The sequence below is a fragment of the Hevea brasiliensis genome, chromosome 9 (genome assembly GCF_030052815.1).
Source record: "Hevea brasiliensis isolate MT/VB/25A 57/8 chromosome 9, ASM3005281v1, whole genome shotgun sequence".
NCBI lineage: Eukaryota > Viridiplantae > Streptophyta > Magnoliopsida > Malpighiales > Euphorbiaceae > Hevea > Hevea brasiliensis.
The window spans coordinates 10,611,535-10,633,411 of record NC_079501.1 but is presented as its reverse complement, the minus strand read 5'-3'; the positions used below and the strand labels follow the sequence as shown (position 1 = coordinate 10,633,411).

General features: G+C 32.3%; 2 protein-coding genes across 4 annotated transcripts; one reads left to right on the top strand and one right to left on the bottom strand.

Moving 5' to 3' along the window:
- Positions 1-180: 180 nt before the first annotated feature.
- LOC110643966 (5-formyltetrahydrofolate cyclo-ligase, mitochondrial) lies at positions 181-9,481 on the bottom strand. 3 transcript variants are annotated; one of them, XM_058152821.1, is made up of 7 exons: positions 9,144-9,481; positions 8,867-9,011; positions 2,025-2,173; positions 1,851-1,892; positions 1,698-1,743; positions 815-885; positions 181-701 (listed from the first exon to the last, which is right to left on the bottom strand). In XM_058152821.1, exons 1-7 carry the CDS (start codon positions 9,448-9,450, stop codon positions 361-363), a joined length of 1,101 nt encoding a protein of 366 aa, XP_058008804.1. In that variant the 5' UTR covers positions 9,451-9,481; the 3' UTR covers positions 181-360. The 3 variants fall into 3 exon arrangements, 2 of the variants coding, with proteins under 2 accessions (XP_058008804.1, XP_058008803.1); XM_058152820.1 differs by lacking the exons at positions 8,867-9,011; positions 9,144-9,481 and having other exon boundaries at positions 181-398; positions 478-701; positions 2,025-8,307; XR_002492736.2 differs by lacking the exons at positions 181-701; positions 815-885; positions 2,025-2,173 and having other exon boundaries at positions 1,443-1,743; positions 8,871-8,997; positions 9,144-9,479.
- A 7,667-nt stretch (positions 9,482-17,148) lies between these two features.
- On the top strand, positions 17,149-19,765 carry LOC110643986 (CLAVATA3/ESR (CLE)-related protein 25). Its single transcript, XM_021796544.2, has 2 exons — positions 17,149-17,748; positions 19,253-19,765. The coding sequence occupies exons 1-2, from the start codon at positions 17,492-17,494 to the stop codon at positions 19,290-19,292; spliced, it is 297 nt and encodes a 98-aa protein (XP_021652236.2). The 5' UTR covers positions 17,149-17,491; the 3' UTR covers positions 19,293-19,765.
- The last annotated feature ends 2,112 nt before the right edge of the window (positions 19,766-21,877 follow it).

Genomic DNA, 21,877 nt, shown 5'->3' with positions numbered 1-21,877 from the left:
AGACTTACTTTGAAATCTCGTAACTCTAAAAACGATTTCACTACCATTAAATTAAAACCATTGATGACTTGATTTAATTTTTAATAATAGGTCTTTAATTTAATTAACTAGTAATATTATTTTAAATAATTTATAAAAAAAAAATTAAATGAAGGGGCTAAATAAAATATTTGAAAATGGTTTGGGCGAATAATAGTAACTGCTTGAATTTTTTTAATAGAAAGGTTTTTCCAAGACGTTAGCCAAGGGGGTTGCCCCAAGGATATGCTACCGATGGCAGTCGATCTAACCTCTGATTGTTTTGCATGCTTTTACCAAAATCATGATATACTATAGTGCACTGCTCCACATTGTTTTCTATCATGTGATCACCACGATTTGTATCTGCATTGTAACTGCTGCAAAGAAATATGCTCCCTTTAGCCCAGAGCAACTCTGCTTACAGTAACTCAAGAACGCGGAGGGATTATAAATTACTTCTGATGCTTCATTATAAACAGAAGCTGCTTCTGGCAAAGATGTGAAGCAAAATTTCAAGATACGTAGTGGAAAAGAGACATTTTCATTTATGGCACCCTTCCAGAGCAGTTGGGCTATTGGAATGAAACCAGCAGGGGTGACAAGAGCATCTACAGGAACATCATTTGGAGTAACAGGTATGGCTCCTCCCTCCATGATATGCAGAGAATATGCCAGTGCAACTGCATCCAGAAACAGATGCAAACACGTAGATAAAGCATGCAATATTAATGTCCTGCGGTATGCACTATCACTGCTGGGTAACAGCAAGAACCAACAACACTCAGGTACTTACCAAGGAGGGGTTGTTTCCATTTCCACTCTGCTGCAAGGTCTTGGCACTTCTTCAGGAACACATCACAGTATCTACCAGATGTTTCAAGAGTTGAGAAATATACAAATAACATGATAAGAATATGACTAGAAATGCAACAGAATTGGCACACAGGCACGCATGTTGCTGTGTCTAAACTACAGAACTCACTGTTCATCACCACATATCTATGTTTCTGCAATTACACTTAGGGCCAGAGCCAGAAAATTATTTTTGAATGGGCTAACATTATTGATTCGATATATTGTTTAATTACACTTATTCTCTATATATTTCTTATTCACTGTATATTTTGAAATAGTTAATATTGTATATTTAAAAATACCATGATAGAGTGTAATTAAGTTATAATTTTTTTCAAGAGTGCTAATACTTTAGAAAATTTTTGAATATCTTAATAAAATAATATAATTATTTTTTTGAGAAGGCTAATAGCTAAAATAAAATAATTTTACCTAAAATAAATTAATTTTTTCTCTAAATATATATATGTATACAGGAAAAATTTAGAAGGGTTGGGGGAACCAAGGCTCCCCCTAGTCCCCCCCACCTCCCTCCGCCCCTGATTACACTCACTCAAGTCTACCGATCATCATAAAAAATATGAATTAATCAACTATTAGCTCTATGATGACTGTTATTTTGTAGATGAATTCCTATTCTTGCCTGTCAAAAAACAATTCAATACAGGCAAAACTGCCATATCTTAATTTCTTAACCTAACATATTAATACGCACAGAAGTGTCATAATGCTGCTATATAAGAATAAAAACCCAGAAACTCTAATTTTATAAAACCTAAAAGGGAACGTGGCAAACCCATGGCTAAGAAGCATTAACCCACCCTCCACTACAGCCCAAACGATTTCCAGATCTGTCAAATGCAAGACCTGGCATAAAGGGAAATAAAATGAGATAATAGAAGGAGCGGCAAAAAATTACATAGCGAGTGTAAAGTGTTAATAGACAGAAGATAGAAATTGTAAAGATGATTTACCAGGTAGGATGACCAAGTCAACTGGCTCACGTGCCTGCATAACTGTATCAAATATGACCAACAGATAAATAATAGCCTTCACCAACCACATGAGAAATGAATCACAAATTTCAAGATCACCAAATCATCACTTTTTAAGCATTGTGAAACTACAAGAAAAAATGAACTTTATACCATCTTCGCGATGATTTCGCTCAGAATCTACCAAGGCAGGTTCAAGAATATTTATTGAATTTGAAATCAGATCATCAACAATGGATATCTTGAGCATTCTCATATTGCTATTCTTGTCCTCCACAAGTGGAACATAAAGCTTTTTCCTTCTCTGACTATCATCCTCTTGAGTTCAAAATGAATTGTAAGAATCTCCAACTCAACTCCACTCAACTCAACTCAATTAAGCCTTTATCCCAAAAATTTGGGGTCGGCTATATGGATTCGCTTTCTCCACTCTAAACGATTTTGGGTTAAATCCTCAGAAATGTGTAATGCTTCTAGGTCATGTTGTACTACTCTCCTCCAAGTCAATTTAGGTCTACCCATTTTTTTCTTTCTATCCTCTAACCTAATGTGCTCTACTTGTCTAACTGGAGCCTCCGTATGTCTACGCTTCATATGACCAAACTACCTCAATCTCCCTTCTCTCAACTTATCTTCAATTGGCACCACTCCTACCTTTTCTCTAATACTCTCATTACAGATTTTATCTAGTCTAGTATGACCACTCATCCACCTTAACATTCTCATCTTTGCAACTCTTATCTTAGACGCATACGACTATTTCAGTGCCCAACACTCACTACCATATAACATAGCCGGTTGTATGGCTGTACGGTAAAATTTTCCTTTCAACTTATTGAGAATCTTACAATCACATAAAGCTCCCGTGGCACGTCTCCACTTCAGCCATCCGGCTTTAATCCTATGATTAACATCCTCCTCACATCCCCCATCTACTTGAAGGACTGAGCCTAGATATTTAAAGTGATTACTTTGAGACAGTACCACTCCATTCAAACTAACTCCTTCCCTATCACCAGTTTGGCCTTCACTGAACTTACAATGCATGTATTCTGTTTTCGTTCTACTTAACTTAAAACCCTTTGACTATAGAGCACTTCTCCAAAGCTCTAGCTTTCTATTGACTCCTTCTCATGTCTTATCTATCAGAACAATATCATCCGCAAATATCATGCACCAAGGAATACGCTCTTGTATATGTTTCGTCAATTCATCTAAAACTAATATAAAAAGGTAAGGGCTTATGGCTGATCCTTGGTGTAATCCAATTGAGATCGGAAAATCTCTTTTATCCCCTCCCACAGTGCGCACAATAGTAGTTGTTCCTTCATACATATCTTTCAACACTTGTATGTACCTAATAGATAACCTCTTTTGTTCTAACACATTCCATAAGACATCTCTTGGAACACTATCATAAGCCTTCTCCAAATCAATAAAAACCATGTGTAGATCTTTCTTCACATCTCTATATTTCTCCATCAAGCTTCTAATGAGAAAAATCGCTTCTATAGTTGAACAACCGGGCATGAAATCAAATTGATTGAGAGAGATAGAAGTATCATGACGTAGTCGATGCTCCACAACTCTCTCCCACAACTTCATAGTATGGCTCATGAGTTTAATTCCCCTATAGTTTGAGCAACTCTGTATGTCTCCCTTATTTTTAAAAATAGGTACTAAGATACTCCTTCTCCATTCATCAGGCATTTTCTTTGAGTTTAGAATCTTATTAAATAATTTAGTTAACCATGCCACTCCCATATCTCCCAAACACTTCCACACTTCAATTGGTATTTCATCGGGTCCACAGGCTTTACCCACTTTCATTCTCTTAGGTGCTTTCTTTATTTCTAAAGATCTAATCCTTCTAGTATAATTCAAATTCTTTTCTATTATTCTATAATCTCCACTCACTCTATTACTATTTTGACTATTATTAAAGAGATTATTAAAATAATTTGTCCATCTTTCTTTAATGTCCTCATCTTTCACCAACACTTTTCCTTCTTTATCCTTAATGCACCTGACTTAATTGAGATCTTGACATTTTCTTTCTCTCCTCCTTGCTAATCTATAAATATCTTTCTCCCTTTCTTTAGTTCCAAGTTTCTCATATAACTTTTCAAAGGCCTATGCTCTTACTTGACTAACTGCCTTTTTTGCCTCTTTCTTTGCTATCTTGTACTATTCATCTGCCTCATTATTATCACATTTAGGTAATTTCTTATACCATTCCCTTTTTCTCCTCACTGCCTTTTGTACTTCCTCATTTCACCACCATCTCTCTTTTGAGGGTGGTCCATGTCCTTTAGACTCTCCAAGTACTTTTCTAGCTACTTCTCTAATCTTTGATGCCATCTGTATCCACATATCATTGGCCTCCATATCCAGCTTCCATACTTCGGACTCGAGAAGCTCATTTTTGAACTTCACTTGCTTTACTCCTTTGAACTCCCACCACTTTGTTCTAGCTGCACTATTTCTTCTGACCTTACTTGAATTGTTCCTAAACTTGACATCCAAGACCACCAACCGATGTTGACTTGTTAAAACCTCTCCTGGAATGACTTTGCAATCCTTGCATAGAGCTCTATTTGTCTTCCTGGTTAAGAGGAAGTCGATTTGGCTTCTATGTTGCCCACTTTTGAAAGTCACTAAATTTGACTCTTTTTATAAAGTAGGTATTTACTAGTATTAGGTCGTATGCCATAGCAAAATCCAGAATGTTTTTTCCCTCCTCATTTCGACTTCCAAAACCAAAACCTCCATGAACATTCTCATAACCTTGTCTATCACTTCCTACATGTCCATTCAAATCTCCACCAATGAAAACATTCTCTTCATTCGGTATGCTTTGCATTAAATCATCCATATCTTCCCAAAACCTTTGTTTACTCTCACTGTCTAGTCCTATTTATGGGGCATAAGCACTAACTATATTTATTGTTTCTCCTTCTAGTACTAGCTTTACTAGCATAATTCTATCTAGGGGAGAGCAGTTTTTGGTTTAAACCGAAAAATCGAATCGAACCAATTAATTCGGTTCAATCGGTTCTGTTTTAAAATTTAATCGGTTCGGTTCGGTTTATAATTTTGATAATTTCGGTTAATCGGTTCGGTTCGGTTGTTTTCATAAAAAAAATAAAAAAAAAACCGAACTAAACCGAAATTATTAATATATATAGGAAATAAAAAAAAATCGAATCAAATTGAATCGAACCGAATTGAACCGAACCGAAATCAAAGAAAACCGAACCGAACCTTAAGATTTTTGAGTTTTGATTTCTAATTTTTTTTGTTTTTATGTTTTTATTATTTAGATTTAATGTTAAAAATATAAAATTTTATAAATTTCGGTTTGATTGGTTTAAAACCGAACTGAACCGATATTTATCGGTTCGATTTGGTTCAGTTTTCTCTTATCAATCGGTTCGATTCGGTTTTTAAAAATTTTGATTTTCAATTTTCTGTTTTGTCGGTTCGGTTCGGTTCGGAATCGAACCGACCGTTTGCACACCCCTAATTCTATCTCCTACTCTTTTCACAGCTATTACTACGTTTTTCAATGTCTTGTCTATGATTATGCCCACTCCGTTCTTATTTCTCTCATTTCCGGTAAACCACAGTTTGTACCCTGAATTACCCACTTCCTTACTTTTCTCTCCTACCCATTTAGTCTCCTGAATGCAAGCAATATTCACCCTTCTCCTTTCCAAGGTATCCACAAGCTCCATTAATTTTCCTGTAAGTGATCCAACATTCCAAGTACCAACTCTAATCCTCCTCCTAACCTGCTCCTTCCTAATTGGTCTCTTTCTATGATATCTTCTATTATTTTCTATATCTATCTTGTGTTCTGTTCCACTATTTGTTCTACTATCTGTCCTATGAACTAACTTCTTTACCCACACCCGTCCATGATGTGGGAACCCTTGCTCACTTAACACCACACCCAGGCGCCGGCATGGCGCATCGCTTTCGGTGAACGCCCTAAACCCTTGCATATTTCTCACTACACTCGGGCTCCGATGTAGCGCGTCGTTAGTAGAGGACGCCCCAACGTTTATATCATTTGAATCCATATCATAAGGTGTGACGAAATTTTTACGCTGGTTGTTACCTACCGCAAATACCTACTTTATAAAAAGAGAGTCACATTTAGTGACTTTCAAAAGTGGGCAACATAGAAGCCAAATCGACTTCCTCTTAACTAGGAAGACAAATAGAGCTCTATGCAAGGATTGCAAGAGAGGCTTTAACAGGTCAACATCGGTTGGTGGTCTTGGATGTCAAGTTTAGGAACAATTCAAGTAAGGTCAGAAGAAATAGTGTAGCTCGAACAAAGTGGTAGGAGTTCAAAGGAGTAAAGCAAGTGAAGTTCAAAAATGAACTTCTCGAGTCCAAAGCATGGAAGCTGGATATGGAGTCCAATGATATGTGGATACAGATGGCATCAAAGATTCGAGAAGTAGCTAGAAAAGTACTTAGAGAGATGGTGGTGGAATGAGAAAGTACAAAAGGCAGTGAAGGGAAAAAGGGAATGGTATAAGAAATTACCTAAATGTGATAATAATGAGGCATATGAACAGAACAAGATAGCAAAGAAAGAGGCAAAAAAGGCAATTAGTCAAGCAAGAGCACAGGCCTTTGAAAAGTTATATGAGAAACTTGGAACTAAAGAAGGGGAGAAAGATATTTATAGATTAGCAAGGAGGAGAGAAAGGAAATGTCAATATCTCAATCAAGTTAGGTGCATTAAGGATAAAGAAGGAAAAGTGTTAGTGAAAGATGAGGACATTAAAGAAAGATGGAGAAATTATTTTAATGATCTCTTTAATAATAGTCAAAATGGTAATAGCGTGAATATAGATTATAGAACAATAGAAAAGAATGTGAATTATACTAGAAGGATTAGATCTTTAGAAGTAAAGGAAGCACTTAAGAGAATGAAAGTGGGTAAAGCCTGTGGACCCGATGAAATACCAATTGAAGTGTGGATGTATTTGGGAGATATGGGAGTGGCATGGTTAACTAAATTATTTAATAAAATTCTAAACTCAAAGAAAATGCCTGATGAATGGAGGAAGAGTATTTTAGTACCTATTTTTAAAAATAAGGAAGACATATAGAGTTGCTCAAACTATAGGAGAATTAAACTCATGAGCCATACTATGAAGTTGTGGGAGAGAGTTGTGGAGCATCGACTACGTCATGATACTTCTATCTCTCTCAATCAATTTGTTTTCATGCCCGGTCGTTCAACTATGGAAGCGATCTTTCTCATTAGAAGCTTGATGGAGAAATATAGAGATGTGAAGAAAGATCTACACATGGTTTTTATTGATTTGGAGAAAGCTTATGATAGTGTTCCAAGAGAGGTCTTATGGAATGTGTTAGAACAAAAGAGGGTATCTATTAGGTACATAAAAGTATTGAAAGATATGTATGAAGGAGCAACTACTATTGTGCGCACAGTAGGAGGGGACACAAGAGATTTTCCGATCTCAATTGGATTACACCAAGGATCAGCCATAAGCCCTTACCTTTTTACATTAGTTTTAGATAAACTGACGAAACATATACAAGAGAGTATTCCTTGGTGCATGATGTTTGTGGATGATATTGTTCTGATAGATGAGACACGAGAAGGAGTCAATAAAAAGTTAGAACTTTGAAGAAGTACTCTAGAGTCAAAGGGTTTTAAGTTAAGTAGAACGAAGACAGAACACATGCATTGCAAGTTCAGTGAAGGCCAAACTGGTGATAAGGAAGGAGTTAGTTTGAATGGAGTGATACTGCCCCAAAGTAATCACTTTAAATATCTAGCCTCAGTCCTTCAAGTAGATGGGGGATGTGAGGAGGATGTTAGTCATAGGATTAAAGCTGGATGGTTGAAGTGGAGACGTGCCACGGGAGTTTTATGTGATCGTAAGATTCCCAATAAATTGAAAGGAAAATTTTACCGTACAGCTATACGACCGGCTATGTTATATGGTAGTGAGTGTTGGGCACTGAAAGAGTCATATGCATCTAAGATAAGAGTTGCAGAGATGAGAATGTTAAGGTGGATGAGTGGCCATACTAGATTAGATGAAATCCGTAATGAGAATATTAGAGAAAAGGTAAGAGTGGTGCCAATTGAAGATAAGTTGAGAGAAATGAGATTGAGGTGGTTTGGTCATGTGAAGCGTAGACATATGGAGCCTCCAATTAGACAAGTAGAGCACATTGGATTAGAGGATAGAAAAAAAAAAGGGGTAGACCTAAATTAACTTGGAGGAGAGTAGTACAACATGACCTAGAAGCATTACACATTTTTTAGGATTTAACCCAAAATCGTTCAGAATGGAGAAAGCGAATCCATATAGCCGACTCCAAATTTTTGGGATAAAGGCTTAGTTGAGTTGAGTTGAGTTGAGTTGTCACCTACCGCAACACTACCGCAACACTCATCCTTTATCCGGACTTGGGACCGGCTAAGCGCAAACTACTTAGGCGGAGTTAAGAATCTCCAAATAGGCTAAATAAATATAGATGCATGCAATTACCAAATGCTGAAAATTTTACCAACCATGAAATTTAAAAAGAAGGTTAAGGCCACCAATCAGTGAACTTTTACATGGTCTATTAACCTTGATAAACAATCACAATTTTCTTAAACAACATTGAGTAGTAGTGAACTCACGAACAATGATGCTCAAAGGCCAGAATCCCATCTTGTACGCCTGAATTGTAGTGATTAATTTTCTTTACCATCTACATTCTACAGTCTACACACAACCCAGGTGGAAAGAAAACAAAGAAAAAGAGAATAATGGGATAAAATATAAGCCCATTCGATGAATATAAACAGAGTTTTAGTCCCTTTTCCTCTTAGACTGGTACACGACTTGATAACTTGTAACAGTATGTCCATAAATCATAATTTAAGGATCTCCCAAGAAGTTAATTGCTAATGCCGAAATTTATAACTAGATAGAGGAACTCAGAACTCACCTCGGGCTGTGTTAGATAAAACTTGTGATAGAATTCTCGATGTATCGACTTCCCATAAAGAAACACAGCTTACGTACGCACATAAGCTCTCAGTAGCTTTGAACCATGGAGCTTCCAATACAATGCTCTGGATTGCATTATTTACAAATATACAAAATAAATTAAGCGATAGATAGCAACTTGGCATTTGCAATTGTTGTTTAAACAAAGAAAACTGAGAAAGTGAAGTTTCAATGAGACAAATAAACAAACACTTGAAATGGCAATGAATACCTTCTTGAGATCGCTTAATTGGGCCCATGTTCTTGAGCTCTTTGTGAATTTTCGATCTGAGTGAACGCTTCAGTTGAAATATGGCTTCGAGATAGGGAGAATGGACGGCGTCGTTGTTCATGGTGACGGAGGTGCGGAGGAGAGCCGAGAAAGGCGAGAGAGTAGGAGCGGGTGATGGTAACTTGCGCAGCTGCTTAGCCTTGTTGAGAAGGCTAAACGCAGTCGCTTTGGAGCAAGGAAACATGCTGTCTGAGCTTTGTGCTGTTTGGATAGATATCGATGGAAGCTGGTGCCTGGCGCCCTCCATGTTTCTCACAGAAAATTTTCCAAATATCAAAAAAAAAAATAATAATAATAATTTTTTTAAAAGAACATTATAAATTTGTTAAAATTATAAAATTAAGCAAAATTTTGGATTATTAACATTAAACAAAATAATTATATCAATAAGAACAATTTCATTATTGGAATTCCTAAATTTACAAGTAAAATTTGCTTAATAAGTAATCTCACGCTACGCCACTAATCCAATTCCAAAAATATCATTTTGATAATTAAGGTTCAAAACATTAAGGAATGTAAATTTTTTTCTTTGTTCATAGTGTTGTTCTAGTTGGTGCTATATTATTATTTTTATAATAAAAAATTATATGTGGTTGTGTAATTTATTAATTAATATTCAATTTATTAAATTTTTTACTAAATATAAAATATACATATAATACATGTAATGGAAATTAAGTATCAATTTATGCATGTAATCAACACAATTCAAAATATAATAAATCAGAAAATTTTAATTAATCTTTTTATAAAAAAACAAAATAAAATTCATTATCTATTCATTTTAAGATTTATTTATTTTCCTTGAAATTGAAGCACAACCTGGACCTACCCAGAAACAAACATATAAAATTTCTACAATTTAACATTGGAATTTACAGCTTACACCACCTTTCCATCTATTTATTTATTCAATTATCTAATTCAATAGATGATTTATCTAAAAATTTAAAAGCAGATGTTTTATTTTATTTATTGAATTGAGTAATAATTAATAAATTATATAATAAAAAATAATCATTTTAAATAATAAAATAATATTTTTATTTGATTTTATTGTTTTATAAAATTATTTTCTTAAATATACATATTAAAATTTATTAGTTTTATTTTTTAATAATTTTTATAAATTATATGGAGTTATTAATTTTAATATAATTTAATAAATTATTATTAATTTATAAAAAAATATTAATTATGTATTTAATTTATTAAATATTTTATCTCAATTGAATGTTAAATACTCGTCGAATTCGAAACCATCTAAAATACTATACGATCTGTCTTCAAATTCAAGAGCAGTTGACATCTGAAATACGTACTATGATATCTTTATTATTATTATTATTATTATTAATGTCTAATTAATTAAGAAGCATAAACCCTCTGGTGCTTTTGCTTCTCTATTGGTTTTGATGGCATAGAAATAGAATCATCATCCTCTCAAGTATCCCTTTTTGTCTCTTATCATATTGAATTAGTGGGAACATTTCATTAACCTGTCTTGTACGAATCCATAAAGAAGTAAATTTTTTCATGATTTGTGCTTTGGGTGCAACAATCAGAAATCCCCGCTTTACAGCTGTTGATCCCTAAGCAAACCCCATTAGATTTTGTATGAGGAGAGGAGGAGGAACCCTAATTAAATAGTCAGAAATGTTCAAGTTGTTGGTGGAAATCAGAATCTACACTTTGATTTGATACAAGAAAAAGAAGAAGAATCTTGAGTAAACTAATTAATTATTAGTGTAGAATCATTGTCATTAATTAAGATTGGTGAGCAACGTCTTATTCATTTTAGCACTATATGTCAACATCTTACTGGCTGTAAAGGAGGGATAATGTCATAGTATGTATTATAATCACTTTTCTAATTTTGAAACATTAATTAATATGATTAATACTATAATAACCCGATTTTTTTAATTATAAATTTTATCAATTCTAATATCATATTATTGATATTATTGTAATTTAAACAATTTGTTTAAATATATTATTATTATTATTATATTAAATTTATTGGTGTTAGGGAAATTTCATTATTTTTATATTTTATTTATGTTCTGGTTTATTAAATTTAGAATGTGTTTGATTTAGAGTTTATTATAAAATTATTTTATTATCGAATATTGTTGTGGTATAATAATTACAAAGGAATAAATGGGTTTAAGATATTTTACCACATTATCATTTACTATTGTTATTACTATTATTTTAGTATTATCAATTTTGATTTTAAGATTTAATTTATTATTGATTAAATTGTGTTGTTAATCAAATTTACTATTATCATTGTTATTATTATTAAACTAAATTGTATTTTAAGTTATTTATTAAGTAAAGAAATAAAATGAATTAATAAATTAAGTTTAAAATATTAAATATAAAAATTAATTATATTATTTTTATTACTTTCCTGGGAGATTCTCAATAACAATAATAATAATAAAAACAAAAAAGACAAAGTTTACCAATATGGAACCTTGCGTCCAGATTAAAGAATTAAAAATAAAATAAAATAATAATAACTAATGAATAGTTTTTTTGACCAATCAGGAAGGAGGGACCAAAATTGGTCCTCTCCCTCGCATGCAACCCGACAAGGGACTTTCCCCGTTTTCCTTTTTTTTTTCGGCGAGCTTACCACCATGGCCAGCAAGAGTTCTGCCAGCCCAACATCTCCAGCGAAGTCCAGCACTTCCAGTGAAGGCCGGAACACTCTCCTTGACATCCAAGCAGCATCTAAATGGAGGTGAAAACCTCCATTGTTTCCTATGACACAAGGAAGAAACCAAAACTTTAATGGCCATTTCTAATGTTCTTCCGGCAATGCTAACAACCCAAATCGGTGCCTCTTAACTAAGAGAAGGAGTTTGCATTGTTAGTAGCTCCGGTGGTCATTGGAATCACACAAAATGAGGAAGAGAGAAAAATGAGTTTTTAACTACTTTCCGATGAGATTCCAGTTGATCCAAAGATCTGACCGGTGATCCTAGACCACCGTTGGACTCAGCACGCCAAAACTTTCTGGATGGAACTAGCCCCCCTCTGATCGGACATCATTCGAAAAAGGTGATCATTGAATGATTCAGATTGTTTGCTGAGATTTTCAAATCTTTTTGATTCTCGTAAATTAAAAATAATTATATAATAATTGTTAACAATTTATGAGTTTCGTTTAGGTGCGATCGGATAAACGGTAGCTCACTAGCACTAGGGATCGAGTTTTCAGGCCAGTCCAGACGCTCAGGAGGCTGTCCCGAAAGGTGTTCATGTTTACAGTCATTTCCAGCATTTTTAGATGTTTTGGATGTATTACAGATAGCAGAATTTACAAAGATAATCCCTAACTCAAGTTGTGCAGTTTGTGCCTTGTTTAAGCTAGCTGGTTAAATCTGTAAAATATTTTTGGATTAATAAAATTAAGTAAAATGATTGTAATTAACACAAGGACGATGTGTAGAACCTCCAAAAATATTTTTATAATGTTTGAAGTGCTAAAAATAATTATGTGAATTGTAAAGGAGTTAAGGATACGTGTTATAATTTTGGAAGATTGGGCCTAAATTAGTATTCTTATAAGCCCCGGATGGGCATTATAATAAATGTTATGGGCCTGAGGCCCTGTGTGTTACTATTATTGTGTTTTTCTTGCAGGGAGATTAGGTTCAATTATAAAGAAGACTTTGTCGAAATTTCGACAAGACCCTATATATTATTATTGCTTCTTTAATTAAATTAGTTGATTAATTCTATTAGTAAATTGATAGAGGTTAGTGTGTTTGTATAGGTGATTGGTGTCGGCTAGCCTTTTTTCTATCCAGTCGGACCATCTATAATCGGGTCAATAAATCTGTTAATTTAATATTGATTTTATTTGTAATTTTAATATTATTAATTTATATTCAAGGCATGCTCATGTATTCATTTATATGTATGTATATAATTAGTTATATGCTAAGCACGCTTCTTTGCTGCATATGTTATGGAATTTGCTTGTAGATGTCCTCTTAAGATAATTTGGAGCTCTATGTGTGTGTGTGTGTTGGCATGGGTATGGTATGAATATGGATATGGGTAGGACGGGTAGTCGCAGCTAGAGCATGACTTGCTGGCACCTGATCCTTATATATGGATAAGTATGGGTAAGCACGACTTTGAGTTGATCTTGTTGGCCCTCGCACTCGGATCATTAAGCCAAAGTCCTGCTTGAGTTGAGCTCGCTGGCAGGTATTGAATTAAGAGAGCTGTATAGGAGATCAGCTCTCATATATGTATTGATGTGACACATAAATGCGTGCGTACTCCAAATTATCTTTTGTGCGAATATTGGTTGAATTGTTTGAATTATGTGAACGTGTTGCATTTTATACATAGAAATGCATTAGATTTAGACAGTTATAAAAATTATATTTAAAATCAATATCTTACTCTCTGAGTTGAATGCTCATTCATGTTCAATAATTTTTCCCTAGGTACAGGAGGAGTAATTTTCTTGAGAGTTTAACCTGCTCATTTTCCCGCAAGTTATAACCTCGTTAATTAGAAATCTTTATTTATTCATTAGTTTATTTAATTATTTATTTTATTCTTAAAACTCCACCGTGATACTATTTTAATTAAATTATTATATTATTAATGAATATTAATGATATTAAATGATTTGTACGTGCTGTGAATCAGGGTTGAACTATACTTTCCTAATAGTAAATTTCTGATAGTTATTGAGTTGAGTTGGCCCAAATAAATGTATAATATTTTATTTTATTTTGTTTACATGTTAGGCCTTGATTTTGGTCTTGATAATGGGTTTGAGAATAGTAAGACTTACTATTAGTCTCAGAGGCTTTAAACTGGCTCAGATCCTAATGTCGATTTGACCCGTAGAATCGGGTCTTGAAAAATACAGACCTCTCGGTATTGCAGTGATAATCATCTCAGCAGCAGGGGTTTTTATATCCAGCACAGTAGTTCTTACCACTTTTCAAAAATAAATCCTTAAAGATATGCAAAATCGAACTCTATGGGCAATACCATCCTAATTGCACTGCTTGTGCTGTCATGGTTGCCTACTGGATTATTATTTTGTACTGTATGGATTTGATTCCAGCTAAACTTGCTAAGGAAGCTTCAAATCAAAGAATTGTCATATTCATGGTGGTAACTAGGATCTTATTATGTATAGCAATGATGAAAAACAAAAACATTTTCCCCTTATTTGCACCTTATTTATAGGTTGATTAAAGATGTTGAAGAAGAATTCTATATTCAAATCATATGATTTAACTCATTGTTTGAACTTTTGCAAGATCATTAGACAGGTGACTGTCACAGACACTTTTTACACATATGTGAATGGTAGTATTAGAATATAGACACCACCAGAGCATGTTTAATTAAGATTTTTACAGAAAAGTAAAGGCCACTCACCCGATTGCATGGCTTGGAAACAGCACGTCAAGTTATAGTAGTCGAAGCTAGTGTAATAATTAGTGGAGTGCACTTAGGGGAAGCATCAGTATCTGAACCCACAAAGGAATTCAAATTTCTAGAAATGTGATTGCCAATAATTAACAGAGAGATCGATCGATCTCTTCATACACCTTGAATAAGAAGCCATTACAAGAAGAAAGCAGCATTGGATTCCACCAACATACAACTTTTTATGAACAGTGAGATTCATATAGGTATGGATAAGACAAAATGTGCCATATGCTTTCGCCATATGGGGCTAACATTGCATTATATTCCCTTTGTAATCAAAGCACCAGTTCTATTTATATATATCTATCTAATTCTCTATTCTTGTACCTGATATATATTCATATACATCTTAGTTTCCAAAATTAGCTCCCACTGCCAACTAATAGTGGTTCCAGTGACTATGGCATATATATGACAACCATGTCCGCCGGAATTGTATAGTAAACATGGATGCGGACTTTAATTATATTTTGCACATATATTGAACACTAAAATATATCCTATATATTATTGGAGTCTCACACTACCTGCAAAAAAAAATTTGAGAGAATATAGGGTATAAAAGGAATTAAGTCAAATTTAAGTCATTTTAGTGAAAGAAATTCCAAGCTCAACACATGAATTTTGCTGAGAGTCTTTTAATTTGCACTCCTTGAGTTAGAGGATTTTCCGTACAACTAAGCTATAAAGAAAAGGTAAAACTCTAGATGAATTACAGCATGCAGTTTAAGTGACAATTATATCTATGAATTTAAGTACAGTCTAATTACCCTTGAAGAAAAGTGTTGATTCCAACACATTGTCTATCTTTTAAATTATCAGATCAGAGAATTTTATATATATTAAACTCAATACTGTACAAGTATTATCTCTCAGTCTTTATAAATTTTTTATTTTAAGGTTTATATATATATATATATATATATATGGTTCAAAATATAAATTAATTTTGCTTATAAAAAAATCATTTAAAACTATTTGATTAGACTATCTACCTCGCAGAATACATTATCTAACAAATATTTAACTACTCTAAGCTCTGGCTAAATTTTTGGCAGGGGCAGAAATTATAGAAATTATGAAAGTAAGAAAAATAAGGAGCAGAAGCCATTAATTAATAACTTTTGTGAAACTCACCTAGGATTATAGAGCACGAAGATGCGGCTGCATAACTGGTTAGGCATTCTATACAAATTTTCAAGTTAAGGAAAACAATTCCACGGGATATATATATATATATATATATATAGTTGATATGATTGTAAAAGGCATGAGAACTCTCTCAATTATTGGAGAAACTATTCTACTTCCAAGGAAGCATTTTGTAATGACGGAAAAGGGCATGAACATGGCTGAAAGGTCAACCCACTTCACTCAGCGTATATTATCAGTCCATCATTCCATCATCCACTCTTTGTTGTCCATTTTTCAACATCTCCTTGAAACACCGTGTGTCCATTTGGTGTGTATATGTATATGTAATAGGTTTAAATGGCTGAATATACTCCAATTGGAATTTGTAAGCGAAAGGACTGAATTTCTAGCTTTGCTAGAGATCTCTTTCTTCTTTTCTTTTTCTTGTCAAAGGCTAGAGATCTCTCTCAACTTTTTTTTTTTTTTTTTTAATACCATTGCATACCTTCAGAACTTATCGAAATGTTGATAATACACGGAATAGCATTGTTGTCGCAGCCGACAAAAGTATGCGTATCCGTAAAAATGTGATAATTAGCTAACGTGGCTGTCCTGAAATTCCATCTTCACTAATGAAGGTGAGGAGTACAACAGCTGATCGAGAGATATGCAAACTAAATGGCATTTTATATCAATTTTTTCCTGACCCAATAAGGACCGTACGTAGTCAAGTGCCTTGTGAACACTTCAAATTCTAATTCATTTATTTTTTAAGCATGTAAGGTACTAAAAAAATATTTATAATACACGCTGAAAATATTAATAAATAATATTCTTTACAAACATAAAATTTTATTTATTACTCTTTTTTTAGAAGAAAAGCAAAATTTAGGCATATGTAAAAGGAGTACCTGTTCTGAGAGTATTAAATGATTCTTTTAAATTAAAAGAAGATTAGATTTAATTAAATTATAATTAAAAGATTTTCAAGTATGAATTCAAATTAAAACAATGAGTAAAATAACTCTCCCTCTAAACCTCAAAATTCAAATACATTGGGGATTCCTACCACAAAAGTAGCACATGTCAATTGTCAATTCCCAGAGGCATGTAAATCTTATGTTACTATGGGTTTTCTAATCTATTCCTTTATCTTTTCACCCAATTGTAGGTAAGGGAACACAGTAAGAAGCAGGAGGATCTTTAGTTATCGTATGACTGCATGAAAATACACACATCAAAGCGAAAAAGAAAGAGTGTATTGGGACCTTATTATTAGTATAAAGCAAAGACGGAGCTCCCTCCTTGACATGTTCGAAACCAGCTAAGCCCTCTCTCTCTCTCTCTCTCTCTCTCTCTCTGGGTTCGAGAAAGTGCAACAGAATCGCTTCAACCTATAAAGAATACTCAACCTCCCCTAACCCATGAAGTGAAAAAAGAAAAAAAAGGAAAAAATTCTTGCCTTAAGAGTTAGACCACTCAATCTTCTTGCCTCACCCTTTCTTCTCTATCGTATTCTCATCCCTTCTTTTATATCCGTCCAAGACAATCTTGGTCTGATTTTTGGTTCTTCTATGTATATATAATATCTGTACCTTGTAGCCATAAGTACAAGGCATCTTCCTCCATTATTAAAAATAAAATATAGGGATAAAAGGCAAAATATGGTTATTAGTAGTGGTTCTGCACTGTTTAAGGTGTTATTTGCAGCAATTGCAACGTTAGGTTTTGTCTGCCTTCTGTTAGTTGCAACTCTGCAAACTGAAGCAACCAAAAGCACAACAACCGTTCAAACCACTGCAAGTTTCAAACATGAGGCAGATATAGGAAGAGAGAAGCTTATTTATGACCCAGAATTGGATTTCAACTATATGATGAGCAAGAGAAAAGTTCCTAATGGTCCTGATCCCATTCATAACAGGTACATAATCAAGCATGCCGTTCTATATCTGTGAATATTCATGCATGTGTTTTAAAATCTTTTTTACGGGTAGTGATTAGAAAAATAAAATAATAGGCTAGCTCTACGTTATATGAGTTAATTTCATTTCCAATGCTGGTGGGGATCCTTATCATGTTATTTATTTAGAAGTTCTTTCCCATTACTCAATAAGCGTGAGTTTGTAGGACTTAGTCAGATTATTTATTTGTGATTTAGAATTCACAGGTTTAAATTACAAAAACAATTTTCTAGCAACACCAGGCAAAACTCAAACTCACAATGCAGAAATTTCATGTACTGAGATACCTTCTTATTAAATACAAAACTTGAAGCAATTTTAAGTAATTTTAAGTTGAAATCATCACAAGGTACTTCCCTACTCAAAGATAGTGGAAAGATGATGATTCTTAAGATTAAATATATTTCTACATGTTTATCTGCTTCCCACTATATCTTCTCAATCAGTACTTTAACATCCATAATCTCTTAATCCTAAACATGCCCTTTACAGAGATTATAATATTTTAGGTACAAGATTTATTTCTTTTTTTTTTTTTAATGGGAAAAACTTATTTTTTAAAAAAATAATAATTTAGAAAAAAAAAAAAACAGAAGAGGGTTTTTGTGCTTTAACTGTTACATTGAATCCATATTCAAAGCTTCTCTATAATTTCAATGGATTGGTATGGATTACAGCAGCATAAAGGTGTCTTAATCCCTACTTAATATTACAAAGAAAAGGGAAATAAAGTCCGACTCTTTCACTTTATTCCATGCGTCACTCTTACACATGTTTATTCAAAGCTAATTAACATTTTATTTTTGTTCTCTACATCTACGAGAGACCTTTCACCTTTTCATGGTGCCTTTTCTTTTCGAATTTTTGGTTTCCTTTATTATTACTCATAGGCCAATATAGACTCCATTTAACATTGGCCTTAAAATTTTAAAATATTATTCCAATAGCATAATAAATATAAATTTAGTTTATTACAAATCCAAATTATGTATAGTTGAATCTATATATATATATATGAAATAAGTGAGATATACATATTTATTTCTTTAATTCATAATAAATCAAGTTTAGATAAATTTATCCTATTAAACAACTCCATTACCAATTCTACATGTTCCATTTTACAAATATGCGATTTCCAGTTTCCATTAAGGCACAAGGAGTTCAAAGTCACTATTCTTTTCTTTAGGTGGGGTGACAGTGAGAGTACAAGCATTAAACTTATGGATCCATCCGGAATTATACCCAATGTGATATCCATCCTCTGTTTACTTCCATATATCAGATGCTACCCAAAACCAAAAGCAAATTAAATTTTTAAAAACAAGTTGGCTTTTACAATTAGCAACTTCAGTTTTTCTTCTTTTTTATTGTAATAATAAATTTTTAAAATTTGAATATTTAAACTATCACACCGATGTAGACGCTCAATTAGTTCAATAATATTTTTTTTTCTTTCTTTAGGAAAGCAGGGAACTCCAAACGACCTTCTGGCCGAGTTTAGTGAGGTATCAATCAAGGGATTGAGAAGGTTGAAGAGCTAGAAGAGCAAAAGAAGAGACAAGATGTCTGTCATCTTGTATGTATTTTTTAGAAGTGGGACTATAAATGCTCCTGAATTTATTTGAGAATCCCAGCATGCAGCTCTTTTTTACCAACACAAAACTGTTATATATGGGGGAGATGTTGGGGGTAGCACAAAGCGAAGGGAATAGCTTGTCAAACAAACCCCTCAAATAAGAATCTAGCTAGGGAGAAAGATTAGAATACAGCCTTTGCAATACTTTACATGTTTTTTTTCTTTTTTTTTTTTCCAAGTGTGAGAAAGAAGGAAAGATTAGTGACATATTTACGTATATTATTAAGCTTTGCTTTGTGACCAAATAAGAAAATACCCATTTGAAAAAGAAAATATAGAGCATATATATAAAGAACATGGGAAATTAAGGAAATGTATCAAAGCCTTATCTATCAATCAATCATGTTTGGGCATGTTTTCGTTGTTCCATGTTTGTAATTTTAAATGAAAATGAAAAGAGAGGAGGCAGCGAGCAGCCAGCCAGCATGAGTTCTAAAACTAAAGTGAATCCACCAATTAAAGGTAATGTTCGCATCTAGTGTTGATCTTTTTCACTGTAATTTTTTTTTAAAGACTGTTTTGGTCTTTGGTCCATTCAAACTTTTGTTAAAAACTGCATGAGATTCTTCTCAGTCTCGTGGCAATCAAAAAACAAAAGGAAAAGGGCCAGCAACATCTGGGTCTGCTCTGTTTTCTTTTCAAAGTGACAAATATCAAAACAGAGGCTCGCTCCTACTCCAAAGCCTTTTTCGTAAAATCTCTATGTCCTTCTTTATCTTTTTCATTTCTTTGGGTTTTTGCTTTGATCGGAATGCGGAGCAAAGACTGGTCTAAACTCTAAAGTTTCACTGATTCAGATTGGGCCAAGAACCAAAAAGGGTAAAAGATTTTGTCTTTTCTAAAAGAAAATTTCAATGGCATATGATGTTCCCTGTGGTTGGGTCCTTATCTGAAGGGCCTCATGCAACAAGCCTGCAACTCAATCCAGGCCCATAGAAAAACCACCCAAACAGCCACTTGTTGAGGATCATTTATTTTCCCATTTGGAGCAAGCCAGCAACTGTATCTGTTTTTGTATTTAAGAGAGAAGACGACAGTGAACTTGAACCTGTTGTTTTTTTTTGATAAAGGAAAAGTTAGTATTTAGTTTTATTTTTTAATAAAATTAATTATTTAATTTTTATATTTTAAAAAATATATTATTTAATTTTTATAAAAATTTTATTTGAATTATTTATTTTTTTTATCAAAATTTTTATTACTTTACACTATTATTTAGTCCTTTTATTTTATTAAAATTAATTTATTGAATCTCTATCTTTTAAAAAATATTATTATTTAGTTCTTTTATTTTAATAAAATTGATTAATTGTTTCATATATTTTAAAAAATTTATTATTAGATAAAAATAAAAATTTTACTATATAAAAATTAAATCTTAATTTATATTTTTTTCAAATTTCTAATCTTTAGACATTATTTTTATATTTTTTTAGTTAAAAATAATTTTTTTAATTATTTAAAAATTTAAATAAACTAATTAACTTTTTTATGTAAATAACTTATATTATTTTTATTAATAAATAAAAATAAAAAAATAAAAGAGAAAAATATATCACTGTAAAGAAAAAGAAATATAAAAAAATGATAAATTATATATAAAAAATAATTATAAAAGTCAAATTATAAAAATAATTAATATATTTTTTTAAAATATAAAGTTTAATAAATTAATTTTATTAAAATAAAAATAATAAAAATTAAATAATATATTTTTGAAAATATAATAATTAAATAATTAATTTTATTAAAATATAAAAATTAAATAATAATTTTATAAAACCTACTCTATGTTCTTACGGTTTCATATTCCACGTTCTATTTTCGTGCTCTCTTTCCCTCTGACGAAAGATATTTGAAAATAATTAATAATTTTGACTACCTAAAGTCGTCAAGTCGATAACGTAAGCCCACACTCAGACTCAGTCACAACTCACAAATGACTAGAAAAGTAAATTACAAAATGGTTCTTCAACTTTTCTATGTTAACAATATCAGCTATATTCATTAGATTATTACATTTAACCCCTTTAATTTTTCCATTTTTATTATTTTTTTAGAAGCACTTTTGACGTTTATTTGGTAAATTTGTATTTATTTTTTTATTAACTAGGCCTTACTCTAGTGATTAATTAGCTAAAACTAAAGTTTAATTTCTAACATTTTCAAATTTGGTAATGGAAGATCCATATGCAAAATACTCAAAAAAAAAATTTTTGAAATAAAAAACTTAAATTAAAAAAATAGACGGAAGTATTATTTTTAAGGATTTTTTTACTTAAAAAATATTATTTAATTTTTTCATTATAACAAAATTAATAAATATATTTTTATATTCTAAAAAACACATTAATTAATTTTTAAATTTTAATTTCTTTATATGCTTTTGTGTTTCTATTTATTTTTTTCAATTTTTATTATCAATAATAAAAACTTTCGCTTTTAAAATT

Excerpts from the sequence above, each read along its gene's own strand:
- LOC110643966 (XM_058152821.1), bottom strand. The coding sequence starts at position 9,450 with ATGGAGGGCGCCAGGCACCAGCTTCCATCGATATCTATCCAAACAGCA. Across the intron at positions 9,012-9,143 it reads AATTAAGCGATCTCAAGAAG|ATAATGCAATCCAGAGCATT; the intron begins GTATTCATTGCC and ends GTATATTTGTAA. Across the intron at positions 1,893-2,024 it reads GCGAAATCATCGCGAAGATG|TTATGCAGGCACGTGAGCCA; the intron begins GTATAAAGTTCA and ends TATTTGATACAG.
- LOC110643986 (XM_021796544.2), top strand. The coding sequence starts at position 17,492 with ATGGTTATTAGTAGTGGTTCTGCACTGTTTAAGGTGTTATTTGCAGCA. Across the intron at positions 17,749-19,252 it reads CCTGATCCCATTCATAACAG|GAAAGCAGGGAACTCCAAAC; the intron begins GTACATAATCAA and ends TTCTTTCTTTAG.